Genomic DNA, 17,225 nt, shown 5'->3' with positions numbered 1-17,225 from the left:
GCATGCAATAGTCTGTTGTTTAAATGAGTAGGTGAATTAAATCAGTTCTATTTTTCAGGACGCTGTCACTAAAGTCTTGACACTACATTATGCGTTAAGCCCCTTCGGTCGCAAGAAACAAAGACTCAAGATCCTTGGGAGGATTTGTGGAGATGGCACGTGCTCTTGGAAAGGCAGGGAGCCAGGTGAGCTCTGGGGACTTCTTGGTCGGCCTCACAGCCCCTTCTCTGCATTCAGCCTATTTAGTTTCTTTGCTTCTTTTTCCAATGGGCTTCCTCGGCTCAACTTTCATTTCTGTTTTCCTTGTAACGTCACCTTGCACTTGGCCTCAACTTCCTCTGGTTGTGTCTTTACCTCTGTCTGGCTCAAGCTGACATTTCTGAAGGTAATAATCTAGCAAGCTCCTTTAAGCTTTTCAGATCCATAGCATGGCCACAGCCTGAACAGGGAGTGGCTGGCGGTTCTCATCCTCAGCATCCCTGGTCCAGTGAGCTACGGGAGGGTGAGTCCCACCAAAGTAAGGTTGCTTGGTGAGCAGGGTCTGATAGAAGTGAAGGAGGAGGCGCCGGCACACATTACGGGGTTTCGGCTATCAGATTACTGAGCAAGAGCTCATGTGTTTTTCCTGTTTTTATTCCTGAAAAATTTAAGTTTTCTCCTCCTTGATTGTGGGAAAGCCACTTTTCTCCTTTCTGTTTTGGGTTTATAGAATCAAGGAACGTTGAAGGTGGAAGGAACCTCATAGTTCCTCTGCTCCAGCATATCCCAGTGTGTGTTCTGTGTAAGTCCAAGCCCCAAAGACACTCCATTAAAAAAAAAAAAAGTCCTATTTGGATACGGATATTGGTTTGTAGTTCACACTAGGAACATAGTTCCCAGGGGCCTGGTTTGCCTTGTAAGATCGCTGGTCTTCTGCATGAATGGACACCTGTTGGGTCCCGGATTTTCTAAAGCAAAAGGGAGTTGTGGACCCCTCTCAGAGGGGACCAGCCATGACGCCCTTGAAATTGTTTGCAACCTTGAGTCAGTGTTGTGTTCCTTCCTTTCCTTCTCCCCTTCCCCTCTTTCTTTAACCAACACCTCACCAAGCCACTTACAATTTGCTTCCGTAAACACTGCTAAACATTTGTTGCGGACCAAGCACTGTGTTACACATTTCCCCCATTACATGAGATAGCAGCCCGTCCGTTGGATAGGACCATCCCGCGTTTCATTTTTACCTTTCAGGTAAGGAAACCAAGGCTAGAATTTAAGAAACTTGCCCAAGGTTGTCCAGCTAGCTAATGGCAGAGCTAGGATGGGAAAGGCCATTTCCCCCCCCACGCTCATTAGTAAGGCCTCTTTGTCTCATTTCTGCATATAACTCACTTCTGGCCCAGGTGAAAAGGCTGCTCTTTGCGACAGATCCTCCCACTCTCCGGGCCAGACCCACGCGGATCTCACCTGAGGCTCCGCAGGGTCCCGCTGGGACCAGACACCGCCCCCTGGCGGCAGGTGGGCGCCAGCGCAGGGCATGCTAATGAGCCCGCGGCGCGGCGCGCTGATTGGCTGGCGCGGATTCCAGCGGCTTTCCCGGGGCGGGGGCCAAGGCAGAGTAAAGGGGCGCCGCCGGCAGCAGCCGCCCCCGCCCCGCGCTCCCGGCCGCCCTCCTCCCGCCGGACGCCAGGGCGTGTGCGGGGCACGCGGGCGCCTTGGCCGGGGGCTTCCTCTCCTGCGCTCCGCTCGGCTTCTGGTGGTGCCTTCATCCAGGGTCCAGGATGACGATCCGACACCAAGGCCAACAGTACAGGCCGAGGATGGCATTTCTGCAGAAGGTGAGCGCGGTCCGCTGCCCTGGGCCCCGGGAGGTGCGCGGGGTCCCAACTCTGGGAAGTGTCCGCAGAGATGCTGGCGAGGCGCGGGGCTTGTGGCCGGAGTGGAGGGCATCCCTGTGGTCCGTCGGTGCTGCTTGGTGTTATTAAATGACTTAGTTGCCGTGTGTGTGTGTGTGTGTGTGTGTGTGTGTTAAAGACTACAATGATTAGGTTTCCACGTAACCTGTTTGTAGCGGAGAATCTGAAGCCAGGGGCGATGGTCCACTGGAAGCTGGAAAACAACCTGTTACTCTAGAGAGGAAGGTGCCACAAGGCAGTTCAGCCAAGGCTGTGTCAGATTACAGACAGAATCCTGATATTATCATAAGGTTCCCAGATGTTGCATTGACATTTTTGCTATTTTTCTTATCCCCAGTTGCAGTATTTTTAAGTCGGAGTGTGTGTGGTGTGTACACATGGACCACAAAAATGGTGTGATTTGTAGGATAAAGGGACACCCCGCTCCCAGAGCCCCTAGAGCCCTCATTCAAGTGTGTGTATTTGTGTATCTCGGGTCTGTCTGTGTTGGCAGAAGAAGTCAGAGCCTTTCCCTTCCATTGCAAAGGTTTTCTCAGACCAAGTGGCCAGGCACAGGGTATCTAACCCGTGGACACTTGGGATGTGGCATGTACCTTGTGGGGTGATGTGTTGGGTTCCGACTGGCTCATTTTTTTGTTCTGGGCTTTTGAGGTAACCAGCGTCAGAGGAGATGGACAAAGGATTAGGCCCCAGGTCACTTGCCCAGCCTTCACCCCATCTGCAGCCATTTCTTACAGTGCAGTGTCCCCCTTTCCGGCTTATCTTGTTGAGTAGAATTAGCTGAATGCTTTGTGACAATTAAGAGCCCTGTCTTGAGCCCTTGAAGCTCAGCAGACTGGTGTAGGTGGGGACCAAGTGTCCTGATTTGACCAGGACTTTCAGTGCTAACACCTGGACAGCCCCAGGCACGATGGAGATAGTTGGTTTCACGTGGACCACCTACTTCTAGAAGCTCGTGAACATTCCAGGTGGCTGAGGTGTGAGGGTCATTCAGGAAAAGAATCCTTAGAGTATTGCAAACTTCTTCCTAAAAGCAGAAGAAACCCCTTAAGGCTGATATCCGAAAGCCATAAATCATCTTCTAGGTTCCCCTGGGACTGCCTTTGTCTCCCAGACAGGGCAGCTCTGGCTTGGAGGCTCAGAGAGCAACGGTCTGGAGACATTCTGTTTTCTGAACCTTGACACTCTTTTCCATCATGACTGTTATCTAGCAGATTTTCCTCTCTTTGCTGGGTTTTCTGGCTGGTGTCTTGGTTTCCAGCCTCCCTTCGCAGCCCCCAGCCTGCCCATCTCCACAGTATGCCTCATAAACACATTGGTTTTTCTTTCTTAAGCTAACACTGATCTCCTCAGCCTAAAACCCTCCGCTGGCTTCCCATGGTCCCAGGATCAAGTACAACCTGCTCAGCCCAGGCATTCGGGATCCTGCTTTGACCTGTCTCTCTTTCCCTCCCACCGACCTGCCCTGCCCTCCAGGGAAACAAAATCAAGCAGCCACAGTCCTCAAGGTCCTCCCTACCTTTCTAGGAACTCTGCGCCCTTTCATACCTCAGGCTCCTCTCCTGGGAAAGCTGGTTCTCTCCTTCTCACCTGCCAACTTCCCCCTCCTCCGCTGTGAAGGCTGGTTCTCCCCCGCCCCTGGAGCCGAGCCACTTCCTTCGCTGCCCACAGACTCTGCCCACACCCCCAGGACTGCTCTTTCCCTTTGCCCTGTGGGGAGGGACCTGCCTGTCTGTGCACTCTCAGGTCCCCAGTCAGGTCCCAGAGCTCCCCAGAGCCAGTCTCAAGAGCCCTGCCAGGGGGAGGTCCTGCACGCGGAGCCCACTGACCTAGATGCCTGGGCTTCTGGAGAAGGATCCAGACCAAAGGAACGTGAACATGGGTGCAGTGTCATTCGCCACTCACTCAAGGAATATTCGACGAAATATTCAGTGAATGTTTATAAAGTGGGGGCGGGCACGCGTGACTATCCCAGTCGGTCCACAAAGACGGACATGATCATCACCATTGACAGAGAAGGAAACTGAAGGTCCGAAAGAGGACTTGCCCCAATCACATAGCCACTAAGGGGTGGAACCGGGAAAAACAGGACTGACCGTCATCTGTCGCCAAAGGCAATGCTATGCTATGAGCTTGGGTGGCTGTGGGAAGGCCTGACTTGGATGCTTGGGGGTCGTGCAGCTGAGAGCGAAGAATAAGTGGGTGTTATCAGCAGAGAGAATGGCATGTGCTCCGTGTGTGTGGGACACGCGGTGGGCCGCTCCCTGTGGCTGCTGTATGAGTGGCCTCCTGTTCCAGGGCTGGCCTGTCCCCTCTGTGATGACCAGATCACCATCCCCGCCAGTACCAGTCACTGCTGTCCTTGAGAAGCACCGTGGCATTGACTCCCATGGTGCCGCATGGAGAAGCCTTCTGTTGGATGCTATGCTTTCTGGTGTGGCTTCTGGCGTCTGCTTTGGCTTGGGAAGGGAGTGCAGAAACAGAACTATTAGGAGGTGTGGGCCGAACAGGGTATCTTTTGCTTGTGTCCCTCTTTCATTCACCATGATACATAACTGTGCCCTTATCTGCCTGGGGGGAGGGAATCAGGACGGGTGTCACAAGGGGGCTTGCAACTGAGTTGAGGTACAAGAAATTCGTTTTCTTTGCCAGGAGGATGGGAAGGTGAGCGGCTGTTGGGGCAGATACACAGCAGACATGTCGAACCCCACGCTCGTGTGGGAGAGCTATCCGGGGCTGGGAGAGTAGAGTGGGTGATTGTTGGGTGCTAAGGCTGCTAGTTCAGAAGGGCCCAGACCTGGGGGCTTTGGATGTCGTGCTGAGGAGTTGGAGCCTTTCTGTGTTCAGTGAGAAGCCTTTGGATATTTTAAAATGAGTCGGTTTCTGTGCTAGAGGGATGATTCTGGTTCGAGGGTCCGAGGGCTTCTCTGCACTGGCTGCCCTTACAACAGATTGACACCGAGTCCCCATCCTTTGAGTTTCTGATTTACTTACGAGGTATTTAACTTATTAAGTGCTGTAGAGTCCAAGTATTGGTGATAAAAAAAAAAAAAAAAAAAAAAAAGCTTCCAGGGGATTTGACTGTACAGCCAAGCTGAAGGATCCTGGGGACGTTTGCCAACACCTGGAGACATTTCGGGTTGTCATACCTGGAGACGAGGGTGCAGCTGGTATCCAGTGGGGAAAGGCAGGGGTCCTGCTAGCTGTCCCTCAATGCACAGGGCAGCTGGTCCCCCAATGAAGAATGGTCTGGACCCAGATGTCAGTAGTGCTGCCGTGGGGGACCCTGGGTACACGGGGCTGGCGTCGTGCCAGTAGAAAGGCAGAGCCTGATGGTCCAGAGGGGAGGGAGGAAGGTCCCATGAGGCAGGATTTAGTGGGCAGGTAAGACACACCTCAGAAGCAAAAGCAGAGTCAGCGGACGTTGGCTGCTGTCGTCGGGGGTCATCTAGAATGCTTCCTGGGCCTCTGACCAAGTGGGAAGGGCAGGCCTTGGGGAAAGACCCCTGAGTACCAGTGAGGGTATGCAGCTCACCAGGGTGTGTGAGATGGCGGCGTGAGGTGGCGGGGGCATCACCTGGCCTCTGTGTGGCTGGGTGGGTTAACGGGGACACCGTCCTGTCTGTTAGCAAAACAGCCTGGTGGTTCTGGGCCACTCTGCCCCTCTTTGTACAGAGAAGGCCTGATTAGTTTCATCCCCCTGGGAACCTTCTCCGGCTTGAAGGAAAATTCCAGCCCCAGAGATCTTGCACGGTGACTGACAGCTCCTTAATGTGAGCAGCGGCGTGGGCGCGGACGGTGGGATGTTGGGGCGTCAAAGCCACCGTGTCTGCTCCTCTGGGATGTCGGGGTTCCCTGGCATGCCCCGCAGTCACACCGCAGCACGTTGGCTTCTGAGAGCAGAAATGTGGGGCCCGCACCCCCCATCCTCGCCGCTGTCCCCCAACACGAGGTCCCAGGCGGCCCGGCGCGGCCTGGCTGTGCGGCGTGTGTCTGTGCCTGGAACGAGGTTTGGCTGAATCTGGTCGGGAGTGGGCCTTGACATTTGATGGTGGGGAAGGCCGGCTTCGGCCTCAGCTCCCGGGGACGCCCACAGGACACCAGGGGGAGGTGTGAGAGTTGGCAGCCTTTTGGAGTGGAAAGGCCAGGGCTTCTCGCTGGCTCTCTGGAGAACTTGGAAATGGTTGGGATTCTCTCCTCTCTGCGATGGGTGATGGATTTTTCTCTTGGGGTGGATGAGAGGACGCGGTCTACTCTTTTTTTTGATGGGCGCCGCATGACAAAGTACCATGGGCTCTGTGGCTTAAACAACAGAAAGTGATTTCCTCACAGCTCTGGAGCCTAGAAATTCGAGACCAGGGGTCGGTAGGGCTGGTTTCCTCAGAGGCCTCTCTCCTTGGCTCCCGACGGCTGCCTTCTCCTTGTGTCCTCACATGGCCTTGCCGGTGTCCTACTCTGCTCTTCTCAGGAGGACACAGTCATATTGGATCGGGGCCCACCTCATGACCTCATTTTACTTAAATGGCCACTTTGAGACCCTCTCCCCAAATACACTCACGCTCTGAGGTACTGGGGGTTAAGTCTTCAGCATACACATTTGGGGGTGGGGGACACAGTTTAGCCCATAACAGAGTCTCTCAGTATCTCCTGGTGTGACCGGGGAGGCCCCTCAGAGGAATTTATGTGGGGAAAGTTCTAAGGAAAATTGATCGGAACCGCACCAGGCTGAACGCCCTCGAAATGTTCCCGAGGGTCATGTGATGCTCTCTCCTCCCACCGGCCCTTCTTTTCTGTGAACGGTGACACACCTGCTGGAGAGAAATGTGACTCCCCTCATTGTGTTTTTAAAATAACCCTCATTATTCCTCCCCTGAAGAGGATTTTCAAACTCTTTATAACTAGATTTTTTTCCCCCCCTTAACATGAAGAGAAGGGATCCAATCCGCTGACTTTCTCTTGAAGGAACTCCGATTTCTCACTCTTAAGGCAATTTCTTTTTCTTCTCCAATATCGGGGCCCCCTGTTTCTAGGAAACATGGCTGTTTCATCCAAAAATTTCTTGAACAAATAGGGAATTTCTTCTAGCAGCAAAGGGGGCGGAGGAAGGAGAGACCTAAGCCCGCACCTTCGAAAATCAGGCATTTCTTGGAGTAGCCTGTACATCTGCAGAAGGAGTGACCCTCACCACCTGTGGCCCCTCGGTCCTCCGTGTCCAGGAGAAGTGCTGGGCTTGCCCCTTTGCTCCCCCGCTCACTGCTGCAGGCTCTAGGCTGATGCAGTGGCCAAGATGCTGCCAGGCCCTGACCTTGCAGAAGGCCAAGAAGGGCAGCTCTGAATGGAGCCGAAAGGGATAGTTTCTGTTCCGGAACAATCTGTGAGCCAAGAATGCGTCTGGGCAGGTGCAACAGGCCCTCAGCCTTGCTCCCCTGCGTGATCCCTTTCCTCCAGTGCAGCTGGATCAGTCTTTGTCTATCATTCTTTTTAAAATTGTATTTTATTGAGTTAAGAACACTTACTGTGAGTATCTACCCTCTTAAATTTTGGAGAGCACAAACCATTCGGCAGAAGCGGCTTTACCTCCCTTAGCTGAAACCTGATGCTTGTTGGTTGGCCACGTCCCATTTCCCTTCCCCCAACCCCTGGCACCACCTTCCCACTCTTGGATTCTGTGAATTTAGAGACCCCACATAAGTGGGATCCTGCAGTCTGTCTGTGACGGGCTTGTCACACTTGGCAAGCTAATATCTCTTCGAGATCCCGATTTCAAGTCTTTTCAATACACACCCAGGAGTGGGATTGCCGGTCATTCTGTTTTTAATTTTTGGAGGAACCTTCGTACCATTTTCCATAGCAGCTGCACCGTCTGGCTTTCCCACCAACAATGCACAAGGGTTCCAAGTTCAAGCTCTTCACTTTTCTGCATAGAGAAGCCCAGGCCGTCTCAGACCATATCGCTCCCTTGGAGTACAGCTCCATTCTCACCCTGTGGGAAGATCCCATCCACCCTCTAGACACAGTTTTTGGAGATCTTCTCAGCCATCCTTGTCATCTCTTGAGTCATTTAGGGTTAGCACTTTCCCCTTTATTTGGTGCCTAATTCAGCCCGCCCTCGTGGTCTACTGAGTCATCTGTGTGTAGCACTGTACTAAGTGCGCTACACGCTTAATCTTGGATAATCTCCGCGACATCCCTCTGATGATAGAGGTACTATTGTCATCTCTGTTTTACAGAGAAATGAGTCTTAGTGACATTTAGGAATTTACCTAACTTCTACATTGAGCAGGGATTTGAACTGGGCTTTTTCTGCACCCAGATCTCTAGCATTTATCTTAGTTAACTTTTTATTTTCATACAAACATCTTCCCAGTCCTCTGTGGACTTGGAGTATGTCTTCTGCCTTGTTGTACTACACCCTCCCTCTACAAAATGCAGTGTACTTAAGGATGCTCAGTAAGTAGGTGTTTAATATTTGAACAGTGAGGAGAGCAGATTTTTATTCACACAGGCCTCTAAACACAGCCCCGTATGCAAAGTTCCAAAGATGCATTAATTATACAAAAGCTACTAATATGAATGATTCTAAGCATAACTACTAACACGAATCTCTCCTGATAAAGTATGTATCTTTTTTTATTATAAAAGATTTTACTGGAGAGAGAGAGTAGGGTGTGGGGAGAAAGGCCGATGGAGAGGGAGAAGCAGACTCCCTGCGGAGCGGGGAACCCAACAACTGGGCTCGATTCCTGGACCCCAGGAGCATGACCCGAGCTGAAGGCAGATGCTTAACCGACTGAGCCACCCAGGTGCCCTGATGAAGTCTGTATCTTTATGAGTCTATAACATATCTGTCCCTGTAAAGCATTTTTACACAAATGCTTAATGAGATTCTAAGAAATTACCAAAGTATGTCAATTACCTGGGCACAGACTATCACGTCCCCATTTTGCAGTAGAGAAAGGGCGTTCGGAGAGGTTCAGTGAAATCCCACCGTGGGCAGAGAAAAGAAGCCCCATGGAGCTGTGAGATTTCTTTTCTCTGTGCGTTTCTTTTCTTTGTACCGCAGCCACGAAGCAACATCCAAAAGGACTGGTAATTGTAAAGTGTTGCATAGAGCAAGAGGGTGTTATTTTATTTAAAAGCCGGAGAATAATGGTGAGATAACCAAGTTAGTAAATTGAGGGGAAGTGGGTGAATCACTGACCTGTTTCAGTTCGGGTAGCAGCTGGAACGTGGACGGGTTGGGTTGGAGGTGCAGCCCTCCACTGGATTTGGCCAGCTGTAGGCAGGAGAGGGTTTCCGGACAGAGAAGGACGAGAAAGGTTTCCCTCCTATTTGGCCATTCGTGTTCTGTTTCTGCTCCTGCTGTCCCCGGAGCCTGGAATGCTCTGGCCCACCATTTCCCCCACTTTCTGGTGCCCGATTCCTATTCATTTTTTTTTTTTTAAGATTTTTACATTTATTTATTTGACAGACAGAGACCACAAGTAGACAGAGCAGTAGGCAGAGAGAGGGAAGCAGGCTCCCTGCTGAGCAGAGCCCGATGCGGGGCTCCATCCCAGGACTCTGGGATCATGACTTGAGCCAAAGGCAGAGGCTTTCACCCACTGAAGCACCCAGGTGCCCCCCCCCAATTCATTTTTTTAAGATTCATTCCAGGAGTCACCACTCCTGACCCTCTCCTGGCGCTGTTGTGTTCTCATGATACCCTGAACTCACCTTCGTCACTGGACCTCCCATGTTGTCCCATAATATCCTGACACCAGTGAGCTCCTTGGGCTCGGGGACCACATCACCTTATCTTTGGTTTTCCCGAGTAACTGCCTGGTTGTTGAATGACTGACTAACCACGGCAAGCGCACAGCAGGCAGGGAGATGCGTGGTTTCTTCAGGAGTGAGGGGTCTCCTGGGGGAACCGGAAGCTAGAAACCTCGGATATGTGAGGCTTTGTCAGTGCCCGTGATAAACGTTGACACCTGGGTTGTCTTTTTTTTTTTTTTTTCCAACTGTGCCCACTCATCCAGCTTGTTTGAAAATACCCTTCAGTTGATTTTACTTCCCTTTGATTTTTTTTTTTCAAGCGGAAACTATTTTTTATTAATAAAATTCAAAAAAGTAAAGAGCATGAGGGCCATCCTTGTGTCTGTCTGTCATCCCGCAGTCTCTCTCCCTTGAGAGAGACTCTTCCGGCTCTCTTGGCTTCTCCTCTCTCTCCGAGGCTCATGACTAAGTCGTATCTCTGACCCTTATCTCTTTCGCACTTGGGATGTTCATTTCCCGTCGCCTGCCAGCCGCCGTGGCGAGCTCGGCCAGCATTCCAAAGCAGAATCCTTTGCTTTCAGAAGGTGCTCCTTCTTTGGCACATCTGCCTTTTCTATTCTGGGAACCGGCAGCTCTGATCATGGGAGTGAGAAACTTTGCCACCCTCCCTGAACAAGTCAATCATTTATAAGTACAGTTCACTCGAGTTAACTAGGGCTCTGAAGCCGCGCCTTCCTCTCGCCCCTGCCTTTGCCTTCATTTGCATATTAACTCACGCGCCAGCTGCTGATGAAGTACCAGCTCTGTGGCCCTGGCAGTGTCCAGCACCGTGCCCGTGCATGGGATAATGGCATCGGACCGTGATAGACAGACGACCTGCCCTTGAAGAGCTTACTGTCTAGGAAAAAGGAGACACATAATGTAATGTAAACACTACATACAAAGACACATAAGACCCATCAAGCAATGTAATCCAGAGGCAGATAATTTCCTCTGTAAGAGGGGGAGTACTCTTGAAAAAGCAGATCGGGGATCAGGAATGCCAAGAGTGGAGTTCAAGGTTGTTAAGTAGATGGTCAGGGCTGGCCTCCTGAGCATGTTAGCAGAAGGTGGTGAGCGAGTTAGTTACATAGGGAAGGGCAGTCCAGGCCCAGGGAATTGTCAGAGTACAGGCCCTGGAGCAGGAGGCTGGGCATGGTCAGGGAGCAGCAAGGTGGCCAGGGTGGCCGGATCGGAGGGAGCCAGGTGGGTGGTGGTAGGAAGAGAGTCAGGGAGGAAGGGGTCCCAACCATGTGGACCAGTTGGGGAACTTGGCCATTGCTTCTGAGTGGAATGGCTGCTGCAGGGTTTTGAGCAGAGGAATGACATCTTCTAAAATAATTGAAAGAGTCTTTCTGGCTGCTCTCCTGAGAAGGGGTAGAAGTGGCAAGGGGGGAGACAGACCCTCCATTGCTTGCTGGGACCGTTGCAGTATCTTCAAATGGACCTCCTCTCTTTTATTCTTCTTGGCAAACTTCCTCATACCTCAGCATCTTTTCTGGCATGGGCCACTTTTCCCAAGCCTGGGCTGAATCACGCCACTGCCCAACGGTCGCTGCGGGAGCCAAATGCCTGCTCCAGGAATGGCATCCGAGGCCCGTTGTGATCTGGCCCCCAGCTGCTTTTCTTGCTTCGTCGTCCGTCCCTCTCTCGCCCTGGGCACTAGCTCCCGTGTCTTCTCACTTTCTGTCCAGCAAAATCCTCGTTTCCCGTGTCTCCCCTTTTCCTCTGAGCTTGTGCAGAATCTCCAAATTGGAGCACACTTCTCCAAGCTCCCGCTCCCGGTTGGGAGGTTTGTGTCTGTGAGCCCTACGCCGAACCTGGTTGTGTTGCGATCTCTCAGGGTCCACCCGGGTCACAAGCTCCTGATGGTAAGCTCCCTGCATTCCTCTCAGCATCTCTTGCTCCCTCCGCAGTGCAGAGAGGGGCCTTGTCTGGCTTTTGGAGCAGCTCGGATGAGCTAAAGTTTTCGGTTCCGTTTTGCAGATCGAAGCCCTGGTGAAGGACATGCAGAACCCGGAGACGGGGGTCAGGATGCAGAACCAGAAGGTTCTGGTCACCAGTGTCCCTCACGCCATGACAGGTAATGTATCTGTCCACACGCAGGAGCTGACGATCTATATAGCCCAAGGTCCAAGTGCGGCCCACGGCCAGTGCTTGCGCAGAAAGCTTTATTGGAGCACATTCACATCCCTAAATTTTCTTTTTTTTTTTTTTTTTAAATTTATCAGAGAGAGACGGGGAGAGAGCAAGCACAGGCAGACAGAATGGCAGGCAGAGGCAGAGGGAGAAGCAGGCTCCTCGCCGAGCAAGGAGCCCGATGCGGGACTCGATCCCAGGACGCTGGGATCATGACCTGAGCCGAAGGCAGCCGCTTAACCAACTGAGCCACCCAGGCATCCCATTTTTTTTTTTTTTTTATTAAGATTTTTTTTTTCACATCCCTAAATTTTCTAAAAAATATTTTATTTATTTATTTTTGAGAGAGAGCATGAAAGTGAGCATAAGCAGGGGAAAGGGGCAGAGCGGAGGGACAAGCAGGCTCCCTGTTGAGGACCCTGGGGGTCATGACCTGAGCTGAAGACAGATGCTTAACTGACTGAGTGACCGAGGTGCCCCATGTCCCTCTTTACATATTGTCTTTGGCTGTTTTTATGCTACAGTGACAGAGTTAAGTACTTGTACGGAGACTGAATTGTGGCCCACAAAACTTAGAATATTTACAGCCTTTTACAGAGGAAATTTGCTGATTCCTGGGCCACAGGCTCCTTCTGAGGAAGGATTCAGAAAGGGAAGGAGAAAAGGAATCCATAGATCACTTTGTGATGCCATCCCTCCCAGGAGGTCATTTAAAAAGCTTTTGCTGTCACTTGCTGTTTGCCCTGTTTTCATGAAATCAGGTAGTATTTAAAAAAAAACAAAAACACTCTTTGGCAGAAAAAAATGTGGTCTTTGCTCTACCCTTTCCTGATTCTTTTTGACACCCTTCTTAACCACGCCACGGGGACAGCGCCAGTGTCTCTTTTCCTGTGGATGTGGGATAAAGGAGCGTCATGTGAGGCTATCGGCAGAAGGGACTGACCGCAGAATAAGAATGACTTTGGATAAATGTGTGGCATGTGTTTGATGACTTTGGTTTTTCAGTAGAGACTATGTTTCCTACTGAGACCTATTGTCTGCAGAAACAGCTTCTCAAAGCACGAGCTGGGGACTCGCCACCCTGCCCCACTCTTGGTGAACCCTCTCTCTCCCCCTCACCACAGCCTGACTGCCTTTCACTCAAGGTGCTCTGGTCTTGGCAGAGGCAAGCTGGCTAACTGTATTCCCCTGTTTCCCTTTCTGTCTGTTTGGAAGAAGGCGTGTCTCCATCTTTTTTCCCTCGGGTATAAGCAACAGAAAACCAGCCTGACTGTTGGGAGCAAAACAGCGGTTGATCGGAACAGGACAGAATAGCTCAGAGAAGGAAAGGAGACTCTGACCAGTTGCCCTGGGGAAAGGCTAGGAACCTGAGTCGCACAGGTGCCCAAAGAGTGGGGATTGATGGGCAGACTTCTCAGGGTGGCTCTGCATTCCCCCGGCATTTAAGATGTACCTGAGGTGTCCCTGTCCCCGCGCCTCTCCACTTCTGGTTGTCATTACTTCCAGCCTGAATTCTCCATGGGATTGGAAAGCCCTCAAGGGGAGATATGTTGTCCTGCTCACCTGGGTGACTCCCTTGCTCAGCCTAGCTGTTAGGGTGGCGGTTTAATAGAAGGTTCTTGAATGCGCGAGTGTGTGCTGGTCTAGCACCACGCGAGGAGTACTGGCCTCGGAGTCAGTTACCCTGGGGTTGACTTCTTCGGACGCCTCTTTCAAGCTGTGTAGCCCTTGTCTTAATCATCTCATTTTAAAAGCAGGAATAGCAATCCCTGGGGAAGAGAATAATTGTGGGAATTCTGTGGGATGGTACATGGTCATTCTGCTGATGAGCACGTGGTCAGCAGGCATGGAAGCTTGACCTGTGGCGAGAGCTGGTGACTTCCTACACTGTGTCACTGAATGCTCACGATCAAGTTCAGGGTTGATGGGACCATCTGCTTTTTTGCAGACAGAGTTTCAGCCACTGGTATCCCTCTCACTAAACTAGCACATGGCTGAGCTTGGATGTGACCCCAACAATGTGACCCCAGTGTCCATCCCTGACCCACTGTCTGTGTGCATAAGCTACTTTTTCTCCTTGCACATAGGGCGCGTTTGGCTCCTGGGTTTGGACGAGGCTGCCCACCTGCCATGTTTTCTCTTGTTCCTCCTGTGGGTGAATTTCAGGTGCCTTCGCAACAGGGCTCAGGTTGAAGGCTTGGGCCCTGCGTCAGCACTGGAACAAGCAAATTGGGTAATCAGCTCCCAGCTCCTCGGATGGCAGGTGACCCAGGACTTCTGGGGAGGGAGGTAGCTGACGTGGGAGCCTGCCGCACTGTTACACAGAAGACCACGTGATGAGAAGCTGGTGGCCCTGTAATCTTATTTGGTCTATTTTAGGAAGCAGTCAAGTGGATGAGAAAACCCTCAGCTCCTTGGTGGAGAGCACAGATCTATCTGCTGCCTGCCTGGGTTTCTCTGTCTCTCGGTCTGCGTACCTCTGAGCAGCGTTCAGAAAGACCCCGGGGAGAAAGTCTAAGACCCCCAGTCCTAGCTAGGAGTTGATGTAGGATTTTAGATGAAGAATTTTGCTTTAGAACAGCCAACCAGGGTTAAATAAGACTAAGAGCGACAGATGAGAACCCACTGGAAGCAGTAACGGTGGGCATGTGGGCATAGACAGAGGTCATGTTTGGACACTTGTGCCCCAGGACATGGCGGGGGGAGGTAAGAATTGTGGGTTGTCCATCTTTAGCCATGCCCTGGGCAGGTAATTAAGCCCAGAGGGTGTATGAGTGGGTTGTAAGGGCTTTCCCCGGAGGGGCCTGGAAGAAATGACTCTTTACTACCGCTGAGGAAGGAAGTATTTGAAACAGTCGAGCCACAAGGACACAGGCAGTAGCATGTCAGACCCAGATCCTTCTTCTCTGTATGTTCAGTGGGCCACTTCCCATGCAATCAGGGCCAAGCTTGGCCTTTGTAAAGCAGGCTGAAATTGCTGGAAAATGTGGTCATTGGTGTCTGCAAGATGGCGTCTGAATTGGGGTGCATTGTTCCGAGGGCATCTTGTCTTTCCTTGGAGCTGCTGTTGTCCTCCTCCTCCAAGGAGCCTGTTCTGCTTACGGGGCTGCAGGGCCCAGGGTGAGACAGAAGCATACAGTTTCCTTGGGGTCCAGCGACAGTTCTGGATTGTTGGTGGAGCTTGGCTTGCTTGGGTCCTTAGATAAATCTGAATCCTTGATGGACATTGGGAAAGGTATGTGCTGTGCTGAGTGCTGTGAAGTGTGTACACCTGGCGATTCACAGACCTGTACCCCTGGGGCTAATAATACATTATATGTTAATAAAAAAATAAAAAATTAAAAACAAAAATATCTGAATCCTTGGGGGACGGGGTGGGAGAGTGCTCGTTCTCTCCTGACCTCTCCTGGTCTTATCCCTGTCTGCCCCTTCTCCTTTTTCTCCCACACCAGTCTTCAGTCTGCATTGTCCCCAGACCAGCCCGTAAGACTTGTAGAACCCGACTACAAGTGGAGTCCACACCCCCTTGTCTGAAGTTATAAATCAGCCCACAGAGTGTTACCAAATACGTCCCATTCTCCTGCTTTGATCAGAGTACCTTTACAATGATCTGAGAGACCAGGTCTAAATTTAGAATTTTTGGACTCTTTGGGGGTCTGCCTGGGAATTTGGGAGCCTGGGCAAACCATCCCCTCACTCTTAGCTCGTTCCCACTTTCCCTCCCATCTCTTGCTCCGATTTCCCTTCACGTGGCCAGGCTCCACCTGGGTCCTCACAGACAGCATGCCCTGGGTCCGGTTTTTTCCCAGTGTCAAGACGTGGGCTGTTTGCTTCCTATCTGATGACTGTTAGTCCATGCACAAATTGCTGTAAAGTAAGAAAATAAGTACTACCAGAGAGGTAAATGTCGCAGGTGTACGGGAGACGTTCAACTGGAAATCTGGCTGGAGTCAGATCCTGGATGACCCTGAATCATGGGCTGCGGGATTTGGAGTCAACACCGTGGGAGGGGTGGGGGAGGGGAGCCCCTGAAAGTTTGGAGCAGAAGAGGGACGAGATCCCAGCTGAGCCCAGTGGAGACCAGTCAGGCAACAGCATGGAGGAGGGAGTGGAGGTCGATGATTTGCTTGGAAGCTCTGACAGTGGCCAAATACTTCTGGCTTGCAGGAAGTGACGTTCTCCAATGGATAGCCCAGCGGCTTTGGATCTCCAATCTGGGTGAGTGATTGTCCAGCGCCCCGGCAACAAGGACGGCTATGTGTGCCCAAAGAATCCCTGGAGGGTGGAGACTACAGGGAGGCTTAACCTTTGTCTCTGAGGAGTTGACATCAGAAGACAAGGCATTTACGTGCAAAACAGCCCGAATCAACAGTGAAGGCGTGATTAATAGGGGGAAAATAATTGTTTTGTACAAAATATTGAGCGCACATGAATAATGGATAATTGGGGAAGCATCAGCCAAGACCGAATTCTTGGAGGGAGGGATGCCCACAGACAGCTGGTTTTGAAAGAAGGGGTGCTTGTGAATTGTGGAGGGGAGCCCCGAGCAGTGGCGTAGAAATGGAATAAATGAGACAGGGAGTGGGAATGAGGAGAACTTGGGAGAAATGGCTTCAGCTAGGTGTGGAGAGCCGTGGAGGGATAGGGATCTAGTAGGCATGTCTACAGATTCCAGGCTTTTTAAAAAAGATTTATTTATTTGAGGGAAAGAGAGAGAGAGAAAGAGCATGTGCAGGGAGAGGCCAGATGGAGAGGGAGAATCCCAAGCAGTTTCAGTGCTGAGCCTGACTCAGGCTCGATCCCAGGACCCCAAGATCACAACCTGAGCCAAAAGAAGGATTCAGATGCTTAGCCAACTGAGCCATCCAGGCACCCCTGAAAATTCCAAGTTTTATCTGGGAGACAAGTAATAGGAAGCCATGGGGGATTTTTGAGCATAGCAGTATGCATTATAACCCTGATGCAAATCCAGAAGCAAAACTTTTCCAAGCATAGTGGAGGTTGTTGGGAATTAAAGTAAGATGTGGAAGAGTGGGATCTGGACCCGGGATGCAAGCAGGATTGAGCTAGGGGTAAAAGTTGACAATAAACATGGCCTTCTCTTTCCTTTTCTCTTTGAGTGAGGAACTTTTGGTCGGTCAGAGACATTCTCTCCCTGCTGCTGGGGACTTCTCCAGACCCAGAGGCCCAAGCAAGCTTCTCTAACATCTGCAGGGAACCACCTGTGGTACCCATTAACATTTGGGTTCATTGGCTCTCCCTGGACCTGGGAGTTGTCATTCTCAGGCATCGGGTTGGGGAATCTTACTATTACCACGCTCCCCAGCTTGGCCATAGCCAAGTTCAGGAACTGCTGCCCTCACTTCTTGGATGAAGTGCTATTAGCACGGGGGCACC

The 17,225-nt window shown here is 51.4% G+C and overlaps 1 protein-coding gene across 2 annotated transcripts in view; it reads left to right on the top strand.

The window, feature by feature from the left end:
- The first annotated feature begins 1,574 nt into the window (after window positions 1–1,574).
- The window catches only part of RGS9 (regulator of G protein signaling 9), a 66,608-nt gene continuing 50,957 nt past the window's right edge, over window positions 1,575–17,225 (top strand). Inside the window, exons 1-3 of one of the 2 annotated variants that reach the window (XM_082708397.1) lie at window positions 1,575–1,814; window positions 11,676–11,772; window positions 15,996–16,046. In XM_082708397.1, coding sequence (XP_082564523.1) covers window positions 1,758–1,814; window positions 11,676–11,772; window positions 15,996–16,046 — 205 coding nt within the window. In that variant the 5' untranslated portion in view covers window positions 1,575–1,757. The remainder of the gene's footprint in view (window positions 1,815–11,675; window positions 11,773–15,995; window positions 16,047–17,225) is intronic. The other variant, XM_082708398.1, reaches the window with a different exon arrangement.

The sequence above is a fragment of the Mustela nivalis genome (genome assembly GCF_964662115.1).
Source record: "Mustela nivalis genome assembly, chromosome: 17".
NCBI classification, from domain to species: Eukaryota; Metazoa; Chordata; class Mammalia; order Carnivora; family Mustelidae; genus Mustela; species Mustela nivalis.
The sequence above is the reverse complement of the archived record's forward strand: the minus strand, read 5'-3'. Positions and strand labels throughout refer to the sequence as shown.